Source organism: Polyodon spathula, chromosome 14 (assembly GCF_017654505.1).
Source record: "Polyodon spathula isolate WHYD16114869_AA chromosome 14, ASM1765450v1, whole genome shotgun sequence".
Classification (NCBI taxonomy): domain Eukaryota; kingdom Metazoa; phylum Chordata; class Actinopteri; order Acipenseriformes; family Polyodontidae; genus Polyodon; species Polyodon spathula.
In genome coordinates this window covers 2,647,023-2,666,750 of record NC_054547.1, presented here as the reverse complement: position 1 = coordinate 2,666,750, position 19,728 = coordinate 2,647,023, and the positions used below count along the sequence as shown (strand labels likewise).

General features: G+C 41.5%; 2 protein-coding genes across 6 annotated transcripts in view; one reads left to right on the top strand and one right to left on the bottom strand.

Annotated features, from left to right (window-relative positions):
* The window catches only part of usp24 (ubiquitin specific peptidase 24), a 43,144-nt gene extending 39,011 nt beyond the window's left edge, over positions 1-4,133 (bottom strand). For all 4 annotated transcript variants that reach the window (XM_041269713.1, XM_041269715.1, XM_041269714.1 and 1 more), the window contains exon 1: positions 3,748-4,133. In XM_041269713.1, the coding sequence (XP_041125647.1) occupies positions 3,748-4,020 (273 nt within the window). In that variant the 5' untranslated portion in view covers positions 4,021-4,133. The remainder of the gene's footprint in view (positions 1-3,747) is intronic.
* An 86-nt stretch (positions 4,134-4,219) lies between these two features.
* On the top strand, positions 4,220-19,472 carry LOC121326448 (biogenesis of lysosome-related organelles complex 1 subunit 2-like). 2 transcript variants are annotated; one of them, XM_041269717.1, is made up of 5 exons: positions 4,220-4,732; positions 5,459-5,575; positions 6,178-6,297; positions 6,638-6,742; positions 19,376-19,472. In XM_041269717.1, exons 1-5 carry the CDS (start codon positions 4,549-4,551, stop codon positions 19,432-19,434), a joined length of 585 nt encoding a protein of 194 aa, XP_041125651.1. In that variant the 5' UTR covers positions 4,220-4,548; the 3' UTR covers positions 19,435-19,472. The 2 variants fall into 2 exon arrangements, with proteins under 2 accessions (XP_041125651.1, XP_041125652.1); XM_041269718.1 differs by lacking the exon at positions 19,376-19,472 and adding an exon at positions 7,035-12,912 and having other exon boundaries at positions 4,224-4,732.
* Positions 19,473-19,728: the final 256 nt, after the last annotated feature.

Sequence of the window (19,728 nt, the reverse complement as noted above, 5' to 3'; positions counted from 1 at the left end):
GACACCAAGCTACTGTATTTTTCACCCAATCTTGAACGCCTCCAACGCTACAACAATCTTTAAGGAAGTGGGTGTCAGTGACGAGAGCACTGGCAGCTGCATTCTGAATAGCTAAAAAAAATAAAAAAAAAATAAAAGTAGTGCTAGAAATTTTAAGTTGCGCTAGACTTTATTCTCTCTTATGTGATTCATGGCCACTATCTTTAAGTATTATAGAAACTCAGTACAGTGCAGTAGTTAAACAGTTTTGAAAAAAAAAAAAGACAATATTAATTCTATCTAGGTGTTGCTTTGCAAGCAGTGACTTTCGCTTTAACTCTTAAAACAGCCCCATTCATTTTGGGGAACCAGCGCTCCGAAGGTTATGCACATATTACTCAGGCATCATAAAAGCCACATACCTTGCTTGTTTAAAACTACAGACTAGGGGCTTTCCAAAGACGTATTCAGCATGCGCATGAGGTACTCCTAGCCAGAACTACGACTGCCTGAAGTTAAGCCTCTCACCTTGTGACAGGGTTCACAACTTAGGTTTCGTTTTGAGTCTATTGCTCTATCACTGTAGCAGCGAGAATGAAAGAGGCGGTATTGTAGGAATGCTTAGAAGCTTTTTACATATATTCTCATCTCTATCACATAGTATGTCTGATGTTGTTGCAACTTACATAATATGAAAGGAAATGTTGCAGTCTTTCATTTAATGTTACACGCATGCAGCACAAACTATCCATTAGTTAAACATAAATGAAAACAGCGAAAAACAGGTGGAAATAGGGTCAAGAGTTAAAAAAAGAAATGGAGCACTGGTTAAAAAGAAAAGCACCCTTTTCTTCTGCTGCATGCAAAAACACATCAGGCAATGGCAAAAGCAATGGAGAGTGCTCTGTCTCACAATGATGAACAGCTGTAGGTCTCCTGAAAGCAGCTTATTTTAAAACACCAGTGTGAATGATGATGCAGTAAAAAAACCAATATATATTAGTTTTTATATGCCAAAGTGCCTTTTTCCTTTTCTGCCATTCCCCCTTAGAATTTTGGAATCCCCGCCATTGGCTGCAGCAAAGGGGGGAAATCCCCCCCAGCACACAAAAATTAAATGCAAGCCCTAGGTAGCTTTTACTACTGTGCGTTATATTTGCATTGAGTAAGAAAAAGTAGCAAATTCTCTCTATGCTCCTTTGCGAGAGAACATTACCCATATCTGTGCTGCTTGTTACTCTATCCTCCCACTGCTACTGTTTACATGTATCAGTGTAACAATGCTAAATTTAGACATGGTATGTGACTGCCAAAGAGTTCTGAAAAAAACCCATAACAAATACGGAGACATGTCACGCTGAAAAGAAACAAAAATGTCACAGTGAGTTTCGAATAACATTCTCTGACTTAACTGTAAAGTCCAATGTGGCAATATTAGGCAAAGAGATTGTGGAACTGGGAGTACTGTTGCTAACATTTGCAATATATAATAGAAATATTGAATATGAAATATACTGGCTTACACTTCACACTCACTACTATGTAAACACAAAGGATAACACTTATAGTTTTGCCCAAATAACACCTCCAGTGTAGGCACATGCTTAATATAAACTTCTCTGAATCCCAGCTGTTTGTACCACAGTGTACTTTGCTTCTACGCAAAAAAAAAAACCTACTAGCAATCCGAAGACTTAATTTTTTTATATATGTTTAGTGTGTCCAATTATTATTTTACCCCGACTTTCTTCAATTTGGAACATCCAATTGCTTTTGCTCTCACTGCAGCAATTCCCCAAACAGTTCAGGAGACCTCGAGGTTCAATGGGCATCCCCCGATCCCATGACCAAGCCAGCTTCCTTTTTCACCCTGAAACTCAAGAGCGGATGTCAGCGAGCTGCCAACCAATGGAGGGCAAATGCCAGCCCTGCAGGTGTCTGCTCTGAGCTCACTGGGTGCCTGGCCAGCAGAGTTTGCTGTAGCGGGACGCAGAGAAACAGCCCCTGCTGGTTTTGGCTCCCTAACCCACGGCAGTACCTGAGCCAATGCGACGCTCCTTTCAGAATCGTCAGCAAATATCGGCCTACATAGCACAGCCAGGACATGAACCTGCACCGTATGACTCACCTTGTGCACCACGCGGCTGCGCTACCACCAGGTGAGTCACTTGGGGACCACCTGAAGGCGTTTTGAAGATCTAAATGTTAGCAGTACACAACTGGTCTGGTTCAAAAAGGAGTCCAATTGAACAGTTTAAACTGCACAAGTTGCAATCAAGTGGATGGCTCTCAGTCGGCTTAACACCAAAATTAAACAGTTCAATTGCTGAACAGCCTCTTCCGGTTCCCAACAATTATAATTTTATAAAACTTTAAATAGCAGTTTGTTTGTAGCTCCAGCGACATATCCATGTTCACCAGCATCAAAACACGTCTTATACAAATAAAGAAGGAATGAATTAGGAGTCTTGGTAGTTTCCCCAAAAGAACAACTTTTGAAACGTTTATTGGTCAATACTATGCATTAACTACAGGTGTTAGTCTTTGGTTTTATAAGTTTACAAGGTGATTTTTTTTGTTATTCAATATTTATTCACACCTATGGTGTTCAAGGGGTGCTCCATAGATTTCTGATTGGTGACAAAAATTCCAAATGGAATAATATGGGGGTTACATGCGATTTCTCTTGGAATAAAACAAAAAACAAACAAACAAACAAGTATATTATATAGACAGCATCGGGCAGGCAATATGCTGAAATAGCAGCAGGGCCTGCCCAAAACCTTACAAAAAGATCTCTCTCCAAGGCCACATGTGGATCTGTGTGTGGTAGTAAGAGAAACTCTTTAAAGGCCTGTGTGGCGGCCCGTCACCAGCATTCTCTCATACACATAAGACAGCTTGCAGAGACTGCACACCACTCTAATATTGCAAACTTCAGGGAACCAAAATACTATCCTGCCAAGAAACTGCAGACCCATCAGCAGTTATACTCTGTAGCAGTCCTTTATGGGATTAAGCACCTTCCAGCTATTAAAGGGATAAAAGGACAATATCAACACTAAGACTCATAAAATATCATATTCAACCTGTGTGTCAGATAACAATAATAATACATTAATGGTTATGGACTAACCAATGGCTAAATAAAAAAAAAATGTAATAAGTTACCAGTCAAACAGAGTTTATACTGCACACATGACGTGTTTTCACTATTGAATAATTGAAAAGCACCTAGCAGCAGTATGTGTTGCTGACTCGTTCTGATTTAACAGCTAACCTGTAACAGAGGCACAAATAAAGGGTTGAGAGTCCCATTCTCTAATACATGGCCGCATTCCATAAATAATAATACCGCCTTAACGACCCACTTTTTTTTTCTCTGCACTTACAAGTAGTACTCGTGTCACACACTGACCACAAAAATGTGAAAATATTAGTGAAACTCAGCAGATTTGCCCTCTCAGCGAAAACACACATTAAACCTTGCAGAGAAACGAAGCCGCCCGCTCCACCTATATTTCAATAAATGAAAAGTTTCTTTTTCCCCCTTGGAAGAAGGACCTTGGGCTAGTGCTACATAAACGTATATTATTCCAGAATAATAATAACTTCTCTTCACAAAATTTATTTGAACAGTGTCTTCCCTTCTACCTGTTCACAATGACAGCTGTACATGTACTTGTGTGAGGGGGGGTGTTCACTGGGCAACGAATAACAATTTACATCTTATTACTGTGATAACAATATTACAGGGCATGTCCTTACCTCTCCTTCCACCACATCGTGATAGGCGGGAGGGGGATCAAACCCGCCGCTACCACTCCCACTTCTCCCGCTGCTCTCTCCGTCACCGCTGGGCCCGGGCCCGCTCTCCATCGGCTCGTAGCCGTAGCCGAGTCCGGGGCTCTCGTTCGTGAGCAGCGCCACCGCCTCGTTGATGTCATTCTTGGCCATGCGAAGGGCCTTGCGGATGGCGGCCGCGTCCGGGAAGCCCATGCACAGCAGCGTGGTCGTGTGCTGCTCCTCCTCGGTCTCCATGTTGGCGTGTCTCGGGGTTTCAGTCACTAATATGGGGGTTTGCAACACAGACTTTTGGCTGTGCACGCCGCCATGTTTACAATCCGTGCACCCAGAAACGATAGGATCCCGTAAGAGGAAAGGACTGGCGGGACCTGACCCAACCCGCCCTTCGGCACCCGTAGCGCTGCGTCACACTGACGCCCCGCCTCTTAAAGTTGCAGAATCAATGCTGGAGATCCTTGTTGATCAATGCCTGATCAATATAAACAATTGAGCCATTTAAAAACAAATGTAACCACGGGCGGCATGTTATTACCAACCCTGTGATATCCGCCAGGGTTTGTGTTAAATGTTGGATTAAGGTCAACAACAACATTTCATTTTAAATAGTGCCTTTCAACAAGACAAAGAGACTTTGCGGGGTGTGTGTGTGTGTGTGTGTGTGTGTGTGTTTTCAATATTAAATACAGTTGTAGTCTTTGGAGAAATCCGACAGGGCGACGCTCAGGGCGTGTCGCGCTCCATCACGTGATTCCCACATACTGGATGAAGAAAATGGCAGACAGAGAAAGAGATACAGTGAGTATGGAAACCAGTAACAGCTCGGCAGGGCAAGCACTGGGTCCCAACAGCGCGACAGACACAGCGATCTTCGGCCAGATCCGGGGCTGTGATCCCGGGACAGACGCAGACTCGTACATGCCTGTCCCTAAAAAGTCAGGCAGTCACAGTAAGTTCCGTAGTCATTGTTTGGTTGTAGATCAAAATAATTTACTACGAAAAGTAATTGTATCATGTAGGCAATTGGTGTATCCGTGTAGAACAGGAAAGGTACTAGAAAAGGCAAGCTTAGCTCCAGCAAATGCTTTTATTTTTCATTTTAATCTTGTGTAGGATGCGTGCCATTATTATGAATATCTTTACTTGTGCAACCAGGTGGTGCATGATGGCACGTGAATTATTATAATCCAGTAAATGCACATATGAATTGAGTCATGACGGCAGATACTAGGTGGTAAGTTCGTAGGTGCTCATGTATCTGTAATTACGCAATCATTTTTATTTAAACTCTCTTGCCATCGCAAATAACGGAAGAGCTTTCTTGCGTGTTCACTAGCTGTGTAACACGCACCCCTAGAGTACATGTTGAGAACGTGTCTGAAGCGTGTAAAAAATAGTTTTTACCTTGTTTATTTTTCGGTTGGGGGTTGACCTAAATAATAAAAGCTTATTTTAAAGGCTTTCCACCCCCAAAAAATAAATACAAAAATAAAACCGAATTGAAACTCAAGCCACTGGAATAATCTGAACTGCAACCAGCCTTTAAGGGATTTGTGCAAGAGCTGAGAGTGTTTCCCAGTCTTGGTTTACACCCCCGGAGAGGTTCCCGTCTCTGCTGTTCATGTGACAGTTCTTGTGCTGGTGTCCTGACTCGCTGTATCGTTTTGCTCCCTAGATGAAAGCGGTGTGGAAACAGCAGAGGAGGCTGTTGAGCCGGCAGAGCCTGACATCAATGAGCTGTGCAGAGACATGTTCGACAAGATGGCTGTGTTCCTGCAGGGAGAACTCACAGGTTAACAGACAGTACCATGCACAACAGGCAGGGTCTGTACTCCCCCATTGTCTGCTGTGTCATAACGGGCTGCAAAGAGCTTGAATCATGCACAGTTTTATAATTGGTTTTCATCAAAACTTCATATTAGGTTGTTAAAGCAATGACACAACTCGTGTTTTTTTACACACACACACACACTCACACACATATATATATATATATATATACACACACACACACACGCACATACACCCACAGACCTGTATTCTTATTCTTTATATTTCTGGCAATAGAAAGCTGTGCACTTAAGTGGCACTGCCTTGCTTCAAGACAGACACATCTAGATACAACAGAAAAGAAGCTCCTAACTCAGGTCTAAGCATCTTGAAAAGAGCAGATTCATTCTGATTTTGCATAAATAAATAATAAACTAGAAACATAAATTCAGATGCATGTAGGAATCTCTCCATTATGCATGGGTTATATGAGTGATTGAATGATTTAGTGCTGCAGTGGTTTTGCTGTTTGGCGCTCAGCCAGTCATATGCCTCTGACAGGCATGTTATATATAGTATGAAACACCCTACCAGGATCTCCATAGCTTTTACATATTGTTTCAGCTACTTGTGAAGACTACAAACTCGTGGAAAACATGAACAAACTGACCAGCCTGAAGTACATGGAGATGAAGGACATCTCGATAAACATCAGCCGAAACCTCAAGGATTTAAATCAGAAGTGTGAGTCCAGGCTTCAGCCTGATCTATTAAAAGCCATAGGACTGGTATGAAGACCTGCCATTGATTAGCTCAATTGAATAAACCCTGTTGTGTTTTTTTTGTTTTATTTTAAGGGGAACTTGGTTTCATAAAGCTGTTGATCATTCTACTGCCCATCTGTTGTGTCACTTGATTGTTTCTTTTGAAAAGTAGAAACCACACACAAGCATCTCTTAACCTCTGCATAAAACAACCAGGCTTGTCCTTTCGTCATTGTAGAGCATGGAACTATCATCTCACCCGCATCCGGCACAATCCCTAACTTTCAGAACACCTTTTTTGTTTTCTTCTTCTTCTTTAGATGCAGATCTGCAGCCGTACCTTGACCAGATCAGTCAGATTGAGGAGCAGGTGACAGCCCTCGAACAAGCAGCATACAAACTGGACACCTACTCCAAAAAACTAGGTACATGAGCACAGCAGCACTCAACATGGGTAGTTCTTGTATTTTATGATTGTATAATTTTGTACGGCTCTTTAACAACTCCCAAGTCTTTTAACTATCTGTTAACATGAGCTTCTCCAGTGGCAGCAAATGACTTCAAACTTCAAATGAAAGCAGTTGGACAATCTCAACAACCATGTCGTAAAACATCAATTCCAATTCCATCGAAGGAATTGGAATTGGGAATTGATTTTTTTAGAAAGGATTTGGAAATGGAATTGACCGTGACCCTGTTTGTTTGTTTGTTGCACAGAGGCCAAGTTTAAGAAGTTAGAAAAACGTTGAAGCTCATCTGATAACAGCTGTGAGGTTGAGAAGGCGTGTTTCTTTGGCTGGCTTAATCCTGATGCTCTTGTCCACGTATCGCTCAGTACGCAGTGGAGCTTTTGACATGTGGAAAACCATACGACCTGGATTAAGGAGGTGCCACCTTGAGAGGTTGCTGATACTGAAAGCAAAAAAAACAACAACTTTGAAACAAACCTGGGTCTGCCCATGCCTGTTTTCTAAAATGTATTTTCACAAATAGAACATTCTGGGAGACGTCCCTATTCCAGTCAACACTGTGGGAGGGTCATCTTGAGGTACTGTAACAAGGGTTTGTGGCAGCGTGACATTCCTCATCTGTGAATGAAGATTGTGTGAGCGGCCACTACCATTAACCTTTCACGTTACCCCATGGCTTTAAAAAGACAAGGGCAAAAGTTTAAATCCATTTTCACTGTTGAAGTTGCTGTGAACATAGATGTAACATATTGTGCTTGTGGCATTGCAGGCCATGTTAACAGCCCAGCTATTTAGACATACACGGTACCCTTGTTTAAACCTGTGTTGCAGACTTCAAAATGAAAACCTTTACGATTAGATGATTGCCATTAAGGTATTCAAGCTTAAGTATCAACACTATCAATACCACTCCTAAAACACCTCTGAAGATTGCAACAAAGGGTTAAATACAGTGTCCCTGTAGGCAGCTACAGTACCTGGTAGTGTTGTGGGCCAGTCTGTTAGATTTGTTTCCATCTGTTTTAATAGCTTGATAAGTATCTTGTTTGCTGGTCCTGTGCACATTTATATTAACCCTAGCAGTAGTGGCCCCAGTGTTACCAGATTCCCCTGCCCTGCATTCCAGGGCCACCTTTAAAGTCTTGTGTTGGATTTAACACAAGTTAGTTACAAGAAGCCAGTCAAAATGAACAGAGTGAAACAGCCCAAGCACTTCAGAAATGAGTCTGATTAAGGGGTTGCTAAGATCAGCATAAGCCCCAGCTTGAAGTTTATTAAAGCATTTTACAGCATTGAGGAACCTCTCTAGATTCCTTCAGCCACCTTACCATGGTTATCCTGGGATGACACCCCAAAGTGAGTGCAATCTAGGGCCATTCCCTGTTACAGTAAATTTAAACTTGACTGCAGTCTGGCATTAACCTTGGTTTGGTGGGAAACATAGTATGCCTACCAGCCACCAGATGGTAGCATTCCCCTGTTGAATGGGTACACCACAGCGCATCTGCAATGTTATGTATCGGTTTGTATAGTATAAATAAGTGATCTACAGTATGTATGCGTGTATTTTAGTAAATAAGAGATCATGAATGTAGGTAAAACTATTTGAACCTTGATTTTAAAGCCTTTTTAAAAAAGTTTGCAGACTTTCACTAATCTTACCCTGTCCTTATCAAAGGTAACATTAGGTAGTCTAACACCCCGTTCACACTTGCGGTTTAGGCCAGCCCAGGGCTGCCTTATCTCGTGTGAACGCTCGAAAAATGAAAAAGCGGCCCTGGGCTGGGTGAAATTTAGACCAGCTTTTTGATGTGTCCTAAAGTACCAATGTCGCCTCAGGGATGGCCTGTCTGTATCTGTGAACCCAACGCAGGCCCTGGGCCGGCCTTAGAGCGTCAATGCAGTGACATACCTCAAACCACTCCCCTATAATGTCGGTTTTAAGGGGTAGCACCCTTAGTGGTCCATTTATTCAGCGCTTAGGCCCCCTAAAACCTCAAGTGTGAACGGAAATTTTGAGACGGCCCAAGGACGATTCAGTAAGTGAAACGAGGTGTATGATTACCGCTTTCAACCTTGAAATAATAATAATAATAATAATAATAATAATAATAGAAAAATGTGAACTGAACTTTCTTCATATGGGACTGAACACCCTCCAGACATTCACTCTGAAACATGCTTCCAGTCCAGGAACTGTTTGTACCATTCAGAGCTTAACAACACTGATACGGCTGTTACCAGGGGCTTTTCAGCACAGTAATACAGCAGAATAATGAGAGAGAGAGAGGAACGCTACCCACTTGTGGGGTGGTGCACCACATCACCACAGAAACAATTTATACAGTTAAAACAAAACAAAAACATATCCAGTTCTTTATAATATTACAATAGAATTGGATGAGGAATGGGATTGTTGTGGCTGGCTCTTGGAAATGCTCCTGATGCTAATTTGGGCAGGCTGTTTTTTAAGAACCTTCTGTAACTCTAAAGAGCTCAGCTGGGTGGGATTACTATCTGATCTTGTGATGAAGATGTAAGAGATTAGTAAGGGGCCTCACTGCTAAACACTAGGACATGTGTGCTTATGTGTTTTGACAGGATCTCTGCCAGAGAACAGGTGGTTCCATCTCCATTATCACTTTTACTCTTGTGGCTTTAATAGAGTCGGTTACGCTACCTTATTATTCTTTGTGCAATTCAATTTTATAAACCAAAAATAAAACTGGAGATCCAATGAGTGGAAATGGAGCTGTGGGTATACATAATTAGGCTGGAATTCAGTTTGGGTTGTAGAGGTAATGCAGAACCTCAAGGGACCTTCCCTCATTTAATGAACCAGTTTTTCTATGTAACACTAAAGTTACAATGTCTGTTTGATCCAGTGCTTAGTGCAAGGAATGCTTCTTAAAATATAAGTAGAAAAATATGACTCTCGTTGCAAAAAATATGTAGCTAGCGAGTTAGTGAATTTAACTGACTGCTGTAACACATTTTCCTCCAAATGCTTTTTAGCGCTGTAGCATTTCTGTCCACGAGATGTGAGCAAAATGTCTTTACTTATAGATATTTCCTGTCGTTGCTTTCAGGGAACAACAAATAAGAGGCAGTAATTCAAGTGATCTATCGACTAACTTATTCTCTCTGCAATCCACACCCCATAAACCTCAAATCCAATATTAATAGTATTTGAAATGTGTATGTATTCATGATTAATTCAATGTTTGTATCAGGGTTAAGTTGAATTTATAAAATGGGGTTTCATTGTTTGACCCTGAAGAAACCTTAGCTAGTGAACTATTACCAGGGCACAGTATTACCAGCAATGACATCACAATGGATTTGGAACAAAGATTGCACTGTTACTCCACAATGCATTTCATTAGATTTGCTATCAGAGCCACAGGTCCAGCACAGCTAGTTCAGTTCTGTTGCATTTCAGTACAGTATACTGCTAGCACACACTAGCCCAGGCAAGCTACGCAAAACAATAATTCCCTTTTAATTTATTATTGTGAGGTCATGGAACAGGCTGCATCCATTCAAAGACAAGTCCTTTCTGTTCGTGGCAAGACCTACACACGTTTTGCATAATACTGCCTCCTTACATGTTTTCAATTAACAAACTCCCAATCACAAAGACAGCACAGGGAGAGTAGAATGAGGGTTGGTTGGGGGCACTTTGAGTGGGTCCCTGGCACATTAATTAATGAAAACATGTGTCGACTCAAGTGGTTTTGTTTTTATCAATCTGACCTGGATCACAGCCCATGTTTTTTGTAAATTTGTTTGAAGAAAATATTAAATATCATCAAAATCTTCATGGCTGATTTGCTGGCTATAGAAATAGATTAAGTCTAATCAGCAATGGTGCCACAACCATTTAAGTCCCTGAGTAAGCTCCCAGTTAGTGAGCAATAGTAATGGGCCCGCTAGCTGCAGAGATTTATTAAGGGTGACACTTTCATCTTGATCCTGAGCCTGAATGCTGCGTCTGTGCTGATTAGGTCTTGAAGTTGTGTTCCACTGTAGAAAAAAAAAACCCCAAAAAACATGGGACCAGAGAAAGGGCTAGCTGGAATCTTTTAGTACTCTTCCTCATCTGTGAAAGGTGACCTACACCTTCTAGTCACTCCAGACCTGTAGAAAAAACCTCCATCACCTGATACAAATACGCACAGATCACGTGTTGTGCACAGAGACGCCAACTTCATATCCCCGTGGGGGGTGGGGGGGGGCTGCCAAAAGTAATTCAATTTTATTTGCATTTAACTGTAAAAAAATGTTTTGACATCCAAGCCCCTGTTTTGTCAAAGCAAGCTGATACTCTGGAGTTTATGTTTACATCATCAGAACTAATTTTAAAATAAATCTGGGTGTCATCGACATAAGAGTGGAAATTAAAACCATGTTGTCTGATCACATTACACAGCAGTAGCATATACAGATTAGAAAGTAAGGGACCAAGAACAGAGCCCTGTGGAACCCCCGAAACATCAAGTAATGAATTGCAGGCCAATGTCAGTGGCAGTGAGCTGCATTAACGGTAATGTCCCTGACTATCCCATGGGGGGTTGCTTATTAACAAGCAGGTACATTTCTGCTGTTATTAAACAAATAGTGATCACAATGTTGCAGCTAATTAGAAACAGCTACCAGGACTGATAAAAACAGTAAGACTCAATATTGTAACAACACATTTTAATCATATTAGAGAACCGGGAATGTAAATGCCAAATCCGACTTCGTTTTCCAATTGGAATGTGACTTGCACACACTTTGACTGTTGGAACACATTTGCATACACGTACAGTAGCATCATAAACAGTGTACCAAATAGACAGTCGCGAGTCTGACAAGGGTGGGGGGAGTGAAACCATGATGAAAAAACGCTTCCACAGAGAGGATTCAGGACTTTTCCTCCCCTGAGCGCCCCATGACATCAGTGAATAACTTGTTCATTATCTCCCTCTCTAGCCACTCTAGAAAAACAGCTTGCCCCAGTGGGGCTTTGTTTTATGGTCAGTAATAGATCATTGTTTGATCTGGCCCAGATATCTACTTACAAGCTGCTCTGTGTCAAACTTGCTTTTGGCTTGGTTCAAGGCACCTGGTTCAGTTTAGGAATGAGTGACGCTGCTGTTAGTCCCTCTGGGGGGTGTGTGTGCGTGTGTGTGTGTTAGTAAATCAGGACATGAGCCTCTAACTATCTTTGCAAAGGTTACTGTTGTGCTCTAGTATTCTAATTTACAAGGCGGCTCGTAATGGCTTCTGACACAATACGTTTGTCACAGTAAACCATTTCAATGTATTGCCCTACTGAGTACTGCCATGCGTCACAGCTTCCAGCTGCAAGCTGCATGATTGATGCTCTGGCCCAACAAGCAAGGCAACGAGGAGGAATGAGAAAGAACATGCAGTGCGTAACTGCCGAGCTGCTCCGAGGCTCCACATGCTGGGAATGAAATCGCTTTAACCCACTAGCAGCTCCACTGTGTGTGGGAGCTTGCACTGGGACAAGCTTTCTGTCTTGTTCTCTAGCCATACCCCTGCACAGATGATACACACTGGTAACCTAGTGCTGTACCCGATGTACCATGGCAGTACCAGTGTATGTTCCAATTACGGATAGTTGGCCAGAGAAAAGAGTGGTCCTGGCTGTTGTCCGTCCATGCAGTGTCCAGGCAGTCAGTGTTCGCTTGAGAAAGAGAATTACGTTGCAGCAGCAGCAGCTGGAGGTTGTTATTCTCTGTGCAAACATAAAAACCGGAAAGGATGCAAGTTTCCGTATAGTCAACCAAAACCCCAGTGCCGTTATAGCAGCTGGCAGGTGATTTGTTTATTACTGTTTTGTAATCATAAGTTGAATCTGTACTTCATTACACATAACCTGAACAAATATTTAGATTTTAAACCAATACAAAATACATGGAGGGATGGTTTTCAGCTGGCAGGGTATGTTATTTCTGGCCTGCATTCTGAAAAACCTTAAAGGTAGCATGTTACTCGCCTACCAGTGCCTTGATCAGACTACACCCAGCTACCTCCGGACCCTCATCTCTCCCTACACCCCCACCCATCCTCTCCGATCCGCCTGCACTAGAAGACTGGCTGTACCTCCGCTACGCTCCCCTGCCTCCAGAGCCCGCTCTTTCTCCACCCTCGCCCCGCAGTGGAGGAACGACCTTCCTATGGATTTCAGGACTGCCCAGTCCCTGACCACCTTCCGGCGTCTGCTCAAGACACACCTGTTCAGACACCACCTGGAAAACTTCACTCTTCCCTTCTGGACAATATAGCACTCTGCCTTTAATGTACTTTAACTTGCACGTATCTGCTCCCTATTTCATTGTATTTAATCCGGCACTGAACCCACTCTGTAGTATCTTGTATTTCACCTGCACTCCTATCTAACCCTGATGTAACTATCAGCACTGTTATCTGCTCTTGAACTGCCCCGATATCAAATCATACTGTGTTTTTTATTTTCCCTTATTAGGACTGAAGTCAATGTATTTTGTATCTTGCTATTAATTATACTGTAATTCTTTATATGTATTTTTTGTATATAACTGTAAGCTGCCATGGGTAACGGCATCTACTAAGAAATTAATTAATAATAATAATAATAGTAATGTTCCCTGTGTCTGCCGGGTTAGGCTCTGGCTTACCACAACCCTGTAAAGGAGTAAGTGTTTAATGATGATGGATGGATAATAATATTGCTTTCCTGAATATATGAGACTCCTTGACATGAGAACAATGCAAAGCTTGGATTCTGAAGTCAGCTGGAAGGCTTCACTTAAAAATTTTACTGTAATAAAAGCATGGCAAAGTATAATAAAGCACAGTGGAAGCACGGTAAAGCTCAGAGAGGTATTATAAAACATGGTGGAAAACTACAAATTCACTGTGGTGACGGGTTCAATCCAAATTCCTTTTCTTTTATTTGCCCAATCCCACCTCAATGAAAGCCTGATTAAAATTTCAAATGGAACCAGAGTTTTTAACCCCAAAACAGTTAAATCAGAACCCTATTAATTAAACCAGGCCCTTTTATATGTTCACTTTGTCAGCAGAGGGCGCAGTTTTGTTTTAACAGTAAGGAGTCACTCCGTATCAACATAGGATCACTCAATTCGAAATGCAGCCCTTAGCTCTGCCATGGCAGGTCTGGTGATGAGTGAGTGATTGCACAACTTGATGACCAGGTTAAAAAACTGTGCCTGTCCAACACTCATATTGTTGTGCGCTTGACAAATGGAGGGCCGAGGGAGAGAGGTGGGTAGTGAGAATTTATGCTGGGAGCATTATTAACTGTCCCCTCTCCCCCCGGGAGTTATTTAAAGAATGTTTTCTTCAAAGTCTTTTTTTATGAACAAAATCAAGATTTATATTCGTGAACCTGTTCTAGGCTATTGATAGTTTTCATTAACAATAATAATAACACTATGTAACACAATTTTTGGTCCCTGGTAGTAAGTGTTATTTCCTAATTGCTTATGCCTCAAAAGTATAGAAAATGGTTATTATTCCCCACAAACTTTGCTTTTGCGACCAGGACAGTGATATTTTGAAATGTACCTATTTCCAATGAGAAAACGGTCTTTTTGTTCACATAAAGTCAGAAAAAAACAACATATGAATCCAAATTAACATGTATTTATACTAAAGTAATACAAAAATGACTACAAAAGATTTAGAAGTGAGTACTTTTTCGGGATTTACGATTATACTGTAAATCACTTTCACAAATCAGCCCCCAAATGCAGTCTCCCATCATGTTCTCGTTATACTGTCCTTGGTAGCGGCGTTCAAAGTCCAGTAAATCCTGGTGGAAGTGCTCGCCTTGCTCCTCTGAGTACGTTCCCATGCTCTCCTTGAATTTATCAAGATGAGCATCAAGGATATGGACTTTGAGGGATATCCTACAGCGCATTGTGCTGTAGTTCTTCACTAGAGTCTCAACCAGTTCCACATAGTTTTCGGCCTTGTGATTGCCAGGAAGCCCCGAACCACTGCGACAAAGCTGTTCCAAGCAGCTTTCTCCTTACTAGTGAGCTTCTTGGGGAATTCATTGCACTCCAGGATCTTCTTTATCTGTGGTCCGACAAAAACACCAGCTTTGACCTTTGCCTCAGACAGCTTAGGAAAGAAGTCTTGAAGGTACTTGAAGGCTGCCGACTCCTTATCTAGAGCTCTGACAAATTGTTTCGTAAGGCCCAATTTGATGTGCAGTGGTGGCATCAGCACCTTCCGGGGGTCCACCAGTGGCTCCCACTTGACTTTGTTCCTCCCCACAGAGAACTCGGTCCGCTGTGGCCAGTCCCGCCTGTGGTAGTGCACCTTGGTGTCCCTGCTGTCCCAAAGGCAAAGATAGCAGGGAAACTTGGTAAAACCGCCTTGGAGACCCATCAGGAATGCCACCATTGCAGCCTCTTGATGCCATCTCAGAAAAATGCAGATATGTATCCACTTAGGCAGCTGGAACTAAACTGAACTGGTGGGCTTAAGGCCCCTGTATTTATACTACTATTTATATTACTGGAGTTCTAGAAAGTTCTAGAAGTTACTCCAAGTTTACTCAGCACTGAATCTATCTGGAATGTTCTAGAAAATAGGTAAATTTCAAAATATCACTGTCCTGGTCACAAAAGCAAAGTTTGTGGGGAATAATAGCCATTTTCTATACTTTTGAGGCATAAGCAATTAGGAAATAACACTTACTACCCAGGAACAAAAAAAAAAAAAAAAAATTGTTACACAGTGTAATAATAATAATAATAATAATAATAATAATAATATAATAATAATAATAAAAAGAAATTAATAAATTTCAAACTTTATTTTGATAATGGTAATCATGCCAGCAATGGACACCATAAAAGTCGTAGAATAATCTAGAGAATTTTCAAAAGCTTTCAGTTATCTACTGCATGTAAAATGTATATATCTACAGTATATGGCTCTGTCTGTCTGTTTTTGCTGGCCTACAAACAGTTCATGGACAGGAAGTAGTGGAGTCAGTTTGTTGGGATTGGTTTAGGTCAGTATAAGTATAAAAAGGACCTGCCGACCACCTCCTTGAGACAATCCCAGTAATGCTAAAAGGTTTCCCAATGCAAAACATCCATCTTCCCAGAGGGCACGCTGTCGTAGGAGTCTGGGCATTGCAATGTATTTTCACAGATATTGTATCTCTCAGGGGAACTGATATCATTTGAATAAACTACCCGTCCTTCTAATTGCAAAAAGGGGTTGCTTTGCATTTGAAGTTCTCCATTCTGTAGACAGAGTCTAAAGCTGTCGGGCCATACATTAACAAATTGCTTGCACATGGCATGGCTAATTATGGTTCTATCACTATTTACATTTGGCTTGGGTTTCTAATCCTGAATTCACTGTGCCCCACTACATGCTGAGGGTCAGGCTGTGGTTGCTGTGGATATGTTCAATAGTCTGGAATGTATGTATAGTATCTCTCATTAATTATGTCACAGAGTGGGTGGGGCTTACAGAGTGGGTTGGGTTTAGTCTAGTGGGTCAGCACTGAGAGAGGGATGGGCGCCAAGCACCACCTGATTCTGATCAGAAATCACCTTCTTAATCTAGCATTTCTGTAGTATTTTGCATGCAGTTCTGCTGTACTAGTACTGCAAATACCCATTATATAACCCAATGCAAGAATACAGCAAGAACAAAAGGAGGGGGCTGCTATGGTAACATAGGGGTCTTCGCCTTTATTACCAGGACTTCTCTTTGAATGTGTCTTCTGAGCTAGATATCACTGGCCATGGGAGTTTATGGAGGGGATTCTAGAGTAAAATGTTAGATGTTAAACCACACAGTTAATCTGGTCACATTAAAAGTATTTCTAAAGCATTTGTTTTCACTTCAGTATATGGTTTGCTAAGTAAGTTTTTAAATGATTGGTGGATCAGCTGTGTATAAATGATGCCCGGTGGGTTTTTTTTTTTTTTTACAACATTCTTCCATAAAAATTTGTTGAGTTTTTTGCTCTCCTGCAAAGGCAGCTGTGCAGGAAACCTTAAATGGAGGTCTCAAGGAGAGAAATATCAGGTGAACATATTTAAAAAACACAATTCGGGCTTCTCAAGAGCAGGCCAAGACTAGGCCCCTGCGGCTGGACACATGTGCTACCATTTTCTTAATTATACTCAGATTTGGGAAAGCTCTGTGGAAAACAAATGGGTTTGTTATCTCCCTTTGACAGAACCCTGGAGCATTCAGCTAAAACTGCTCTTTGTTGTTTGCTTACTAAAAATACAATTGCATTTAAATAGTTTTGCATTAGTTTTTGGAAGAATTATAGATTCACAATTATAGTTCATATCATTTAATAGCTTTTTAGATTTTGATTTTATGTTAGATTATATGCTGCCCTGTTGATGACCTCCTCCCAAAGAAGTTTTTAGAAACATTTAGAGACCATTTTTAGTACCAAGAGCAGAAACATTGAAAACTGAAAATACAATGATGACAATGTGTCCTATTGTAAAGGGCAGTGTTGTGTGATACCTTTCTGTCCCCTGTTGCTGAGATGAGATGAGATTATAACCTCTATAACCACCTGGGCAGAGAAGCCTGGCTCTTTTGTGTAGTGGTCAAGACGCTCGCTTGCGGTGTGTGTGGCTGATGATTAGCCTCTGCCCTGTTACACTATACAGTAAATGAAGACAAGCTCCACACACTGGCTCAAGATACTGGTGCCGCTGGTTCCCAATGAGAGAGTTCCTGGAGGTTGACATTCCCATGTGTGTGCCTTGTTCCATGTGTGCAGCTGGTTGTCTTTAATTTCAGAAGAATTTCACTTTGATTTTGGAGGCCTGGTTAATATACACCAGGATGAGTAACCCTCCAAGACAGGAGGATGAAACACGCTCTGCCAGTCCAGTGGATCCAGCTCCCTCCCTGTGTGGAGATAATGCGTGCGGGAGAGGCTTTGACACATCCTGTGGTTCTGTCTTGCTGGATTACAGGGTGCAGTCTAGACTGTTGAAAATGATAGAATTGTGCTAAACAGAGTGGTAGCTTTGTGATGTGCACCACAGTAATATCCACTAGGGGCAGAACTGAGCCCACCAAACTCAGTTAATTTAGTATTTATACAGGACGGCATTGGATTCGGGAAGGGTTAAGCCAGGCCACAGTTTAATTTTTGCTGTTAAAAAAAATAACCCTGCCAATAGGAGACAATAAAATGGAGACGACACGATATCTATTTTAATGGCATTGCTAAGACACATAATACCTTTTTGTGTCTATTTTATATGTAATTCCTGACTTTTTCATTCAACCGTTTGTGAGTCAAACTGAAAGATCAGGGGAGTGAAACACATCCTCATTGTCGACTGTGTCAGCGCAGGACTATACATTAGTTTAATGAAAAGTTCACAATGAGCTGAAATTTTTCAAACTGTAGTTTTCTGTCAAAGGGAAATCATTGAGACATTGCAGCCTGGCGCACATAGGAGAAAGCTAAGTACTACCCTCAGTAACTTATTGTGCTTCGCTCAGGGGATGACATGCTTGCATCTGCTGGTAATGAATCCTACCTCACAGTCATGCACATCGCCGTCACTAAGGTGTGTCTGTATAACTGCATGCAGACTGACCACTCTGATCTCATAAATCAACCTGACACAGACATCGAAAACATATCGAAATAATTTTATACAGCATCAGCTCTCGTCAGTGTCCTGTAAGAGAGCGAGGTTTGATTAGCCAGAGCACTACGTCATGAGCTTTGATTAGACAGAACACTACATCATGAGCTTTGATTAGACAGAGCACTACATTATGAGCTTTAGTTAGACAGAGCACTACATCATGAGGTTTGATTAGACAGAGCACTACATTATGAGCTTTGATTAGACAGAGCACTACATCATGATTCTTATTCAGAGTGTATTGCAATCTGCATGCCTGCGTCTCTGGCAGTAACTGAATGTCACACGCAGAAAAGGGTAAAACAACAATCTGTCATTGAAGGACAGCTTTGATATAAAGCTGCCAAGTATACAAAAACCCTTTAGCTCTTTATACTCATGCAGGGGCAAAGCCATTGACAATCACAGTCAGGGACATTATGTTATCTGCATCATTATTATGTTTTATATAGTTTTAGTAAAGTTTTAGATTTGGTGCACTGTAGATGTAAAGCACCTGCGAGAAACAAAAGGGGGGATTGAAGTATTAGAAAGAAACAGGACTTGAATGTATAACAAGAAATTCAGCTCTCAGAATCATGCCAGGGAGATGCTTCCACTCTGGTGTGCCAGACCTGAGAGGCCACAGGACTTAAAACAGAACAAAACATACAAAGGAAATCTAAACAGCAACAAGAACATGTTAGTTTGATACTTCTGATGAGCACCAGGTTGCTTTTTAAACTCACTGGATTAATGCTTCTGGAATACGGCCTGTAGGGTTTTACTACTTGTTCGCTTCTTTTCAAACGCGTGACCGCTAGGTCATTTAGAACAAATAATTATATACAGTATTAGCATCATGTGGATGTTTTAACATGTGTCATATGAGGCACTTTTTATTTATTTTTTCCTCCAGAACCCCCAGCGAAGACCGACGACTTTGCACAGCCCGGATACAAACCTGCACTCCCCTGACTGTATGATTCGCCCTGCACACCACTCAGCCGTGCTTTTACCAGGTGAGCCCATAGGAAGCACTTCTATTACAGGTAATGCTGACCCTTGGGTAAGACAAGCTGTTCCAATACAAGCACAGCCTCCGCCAGTTACACATGCAGTTAGTACTTTTGCATTTTGTTAGGAAACGGTTCAAGTTAAAAAATGTATCACAGGGATTATTAAAAGTAAATGTTGATATTTCTTCTCAGTGAGTACAAGACTCCTTAAAACTTTTGAGGAAATAATATTTGTACAGCACATTTTCGTGCC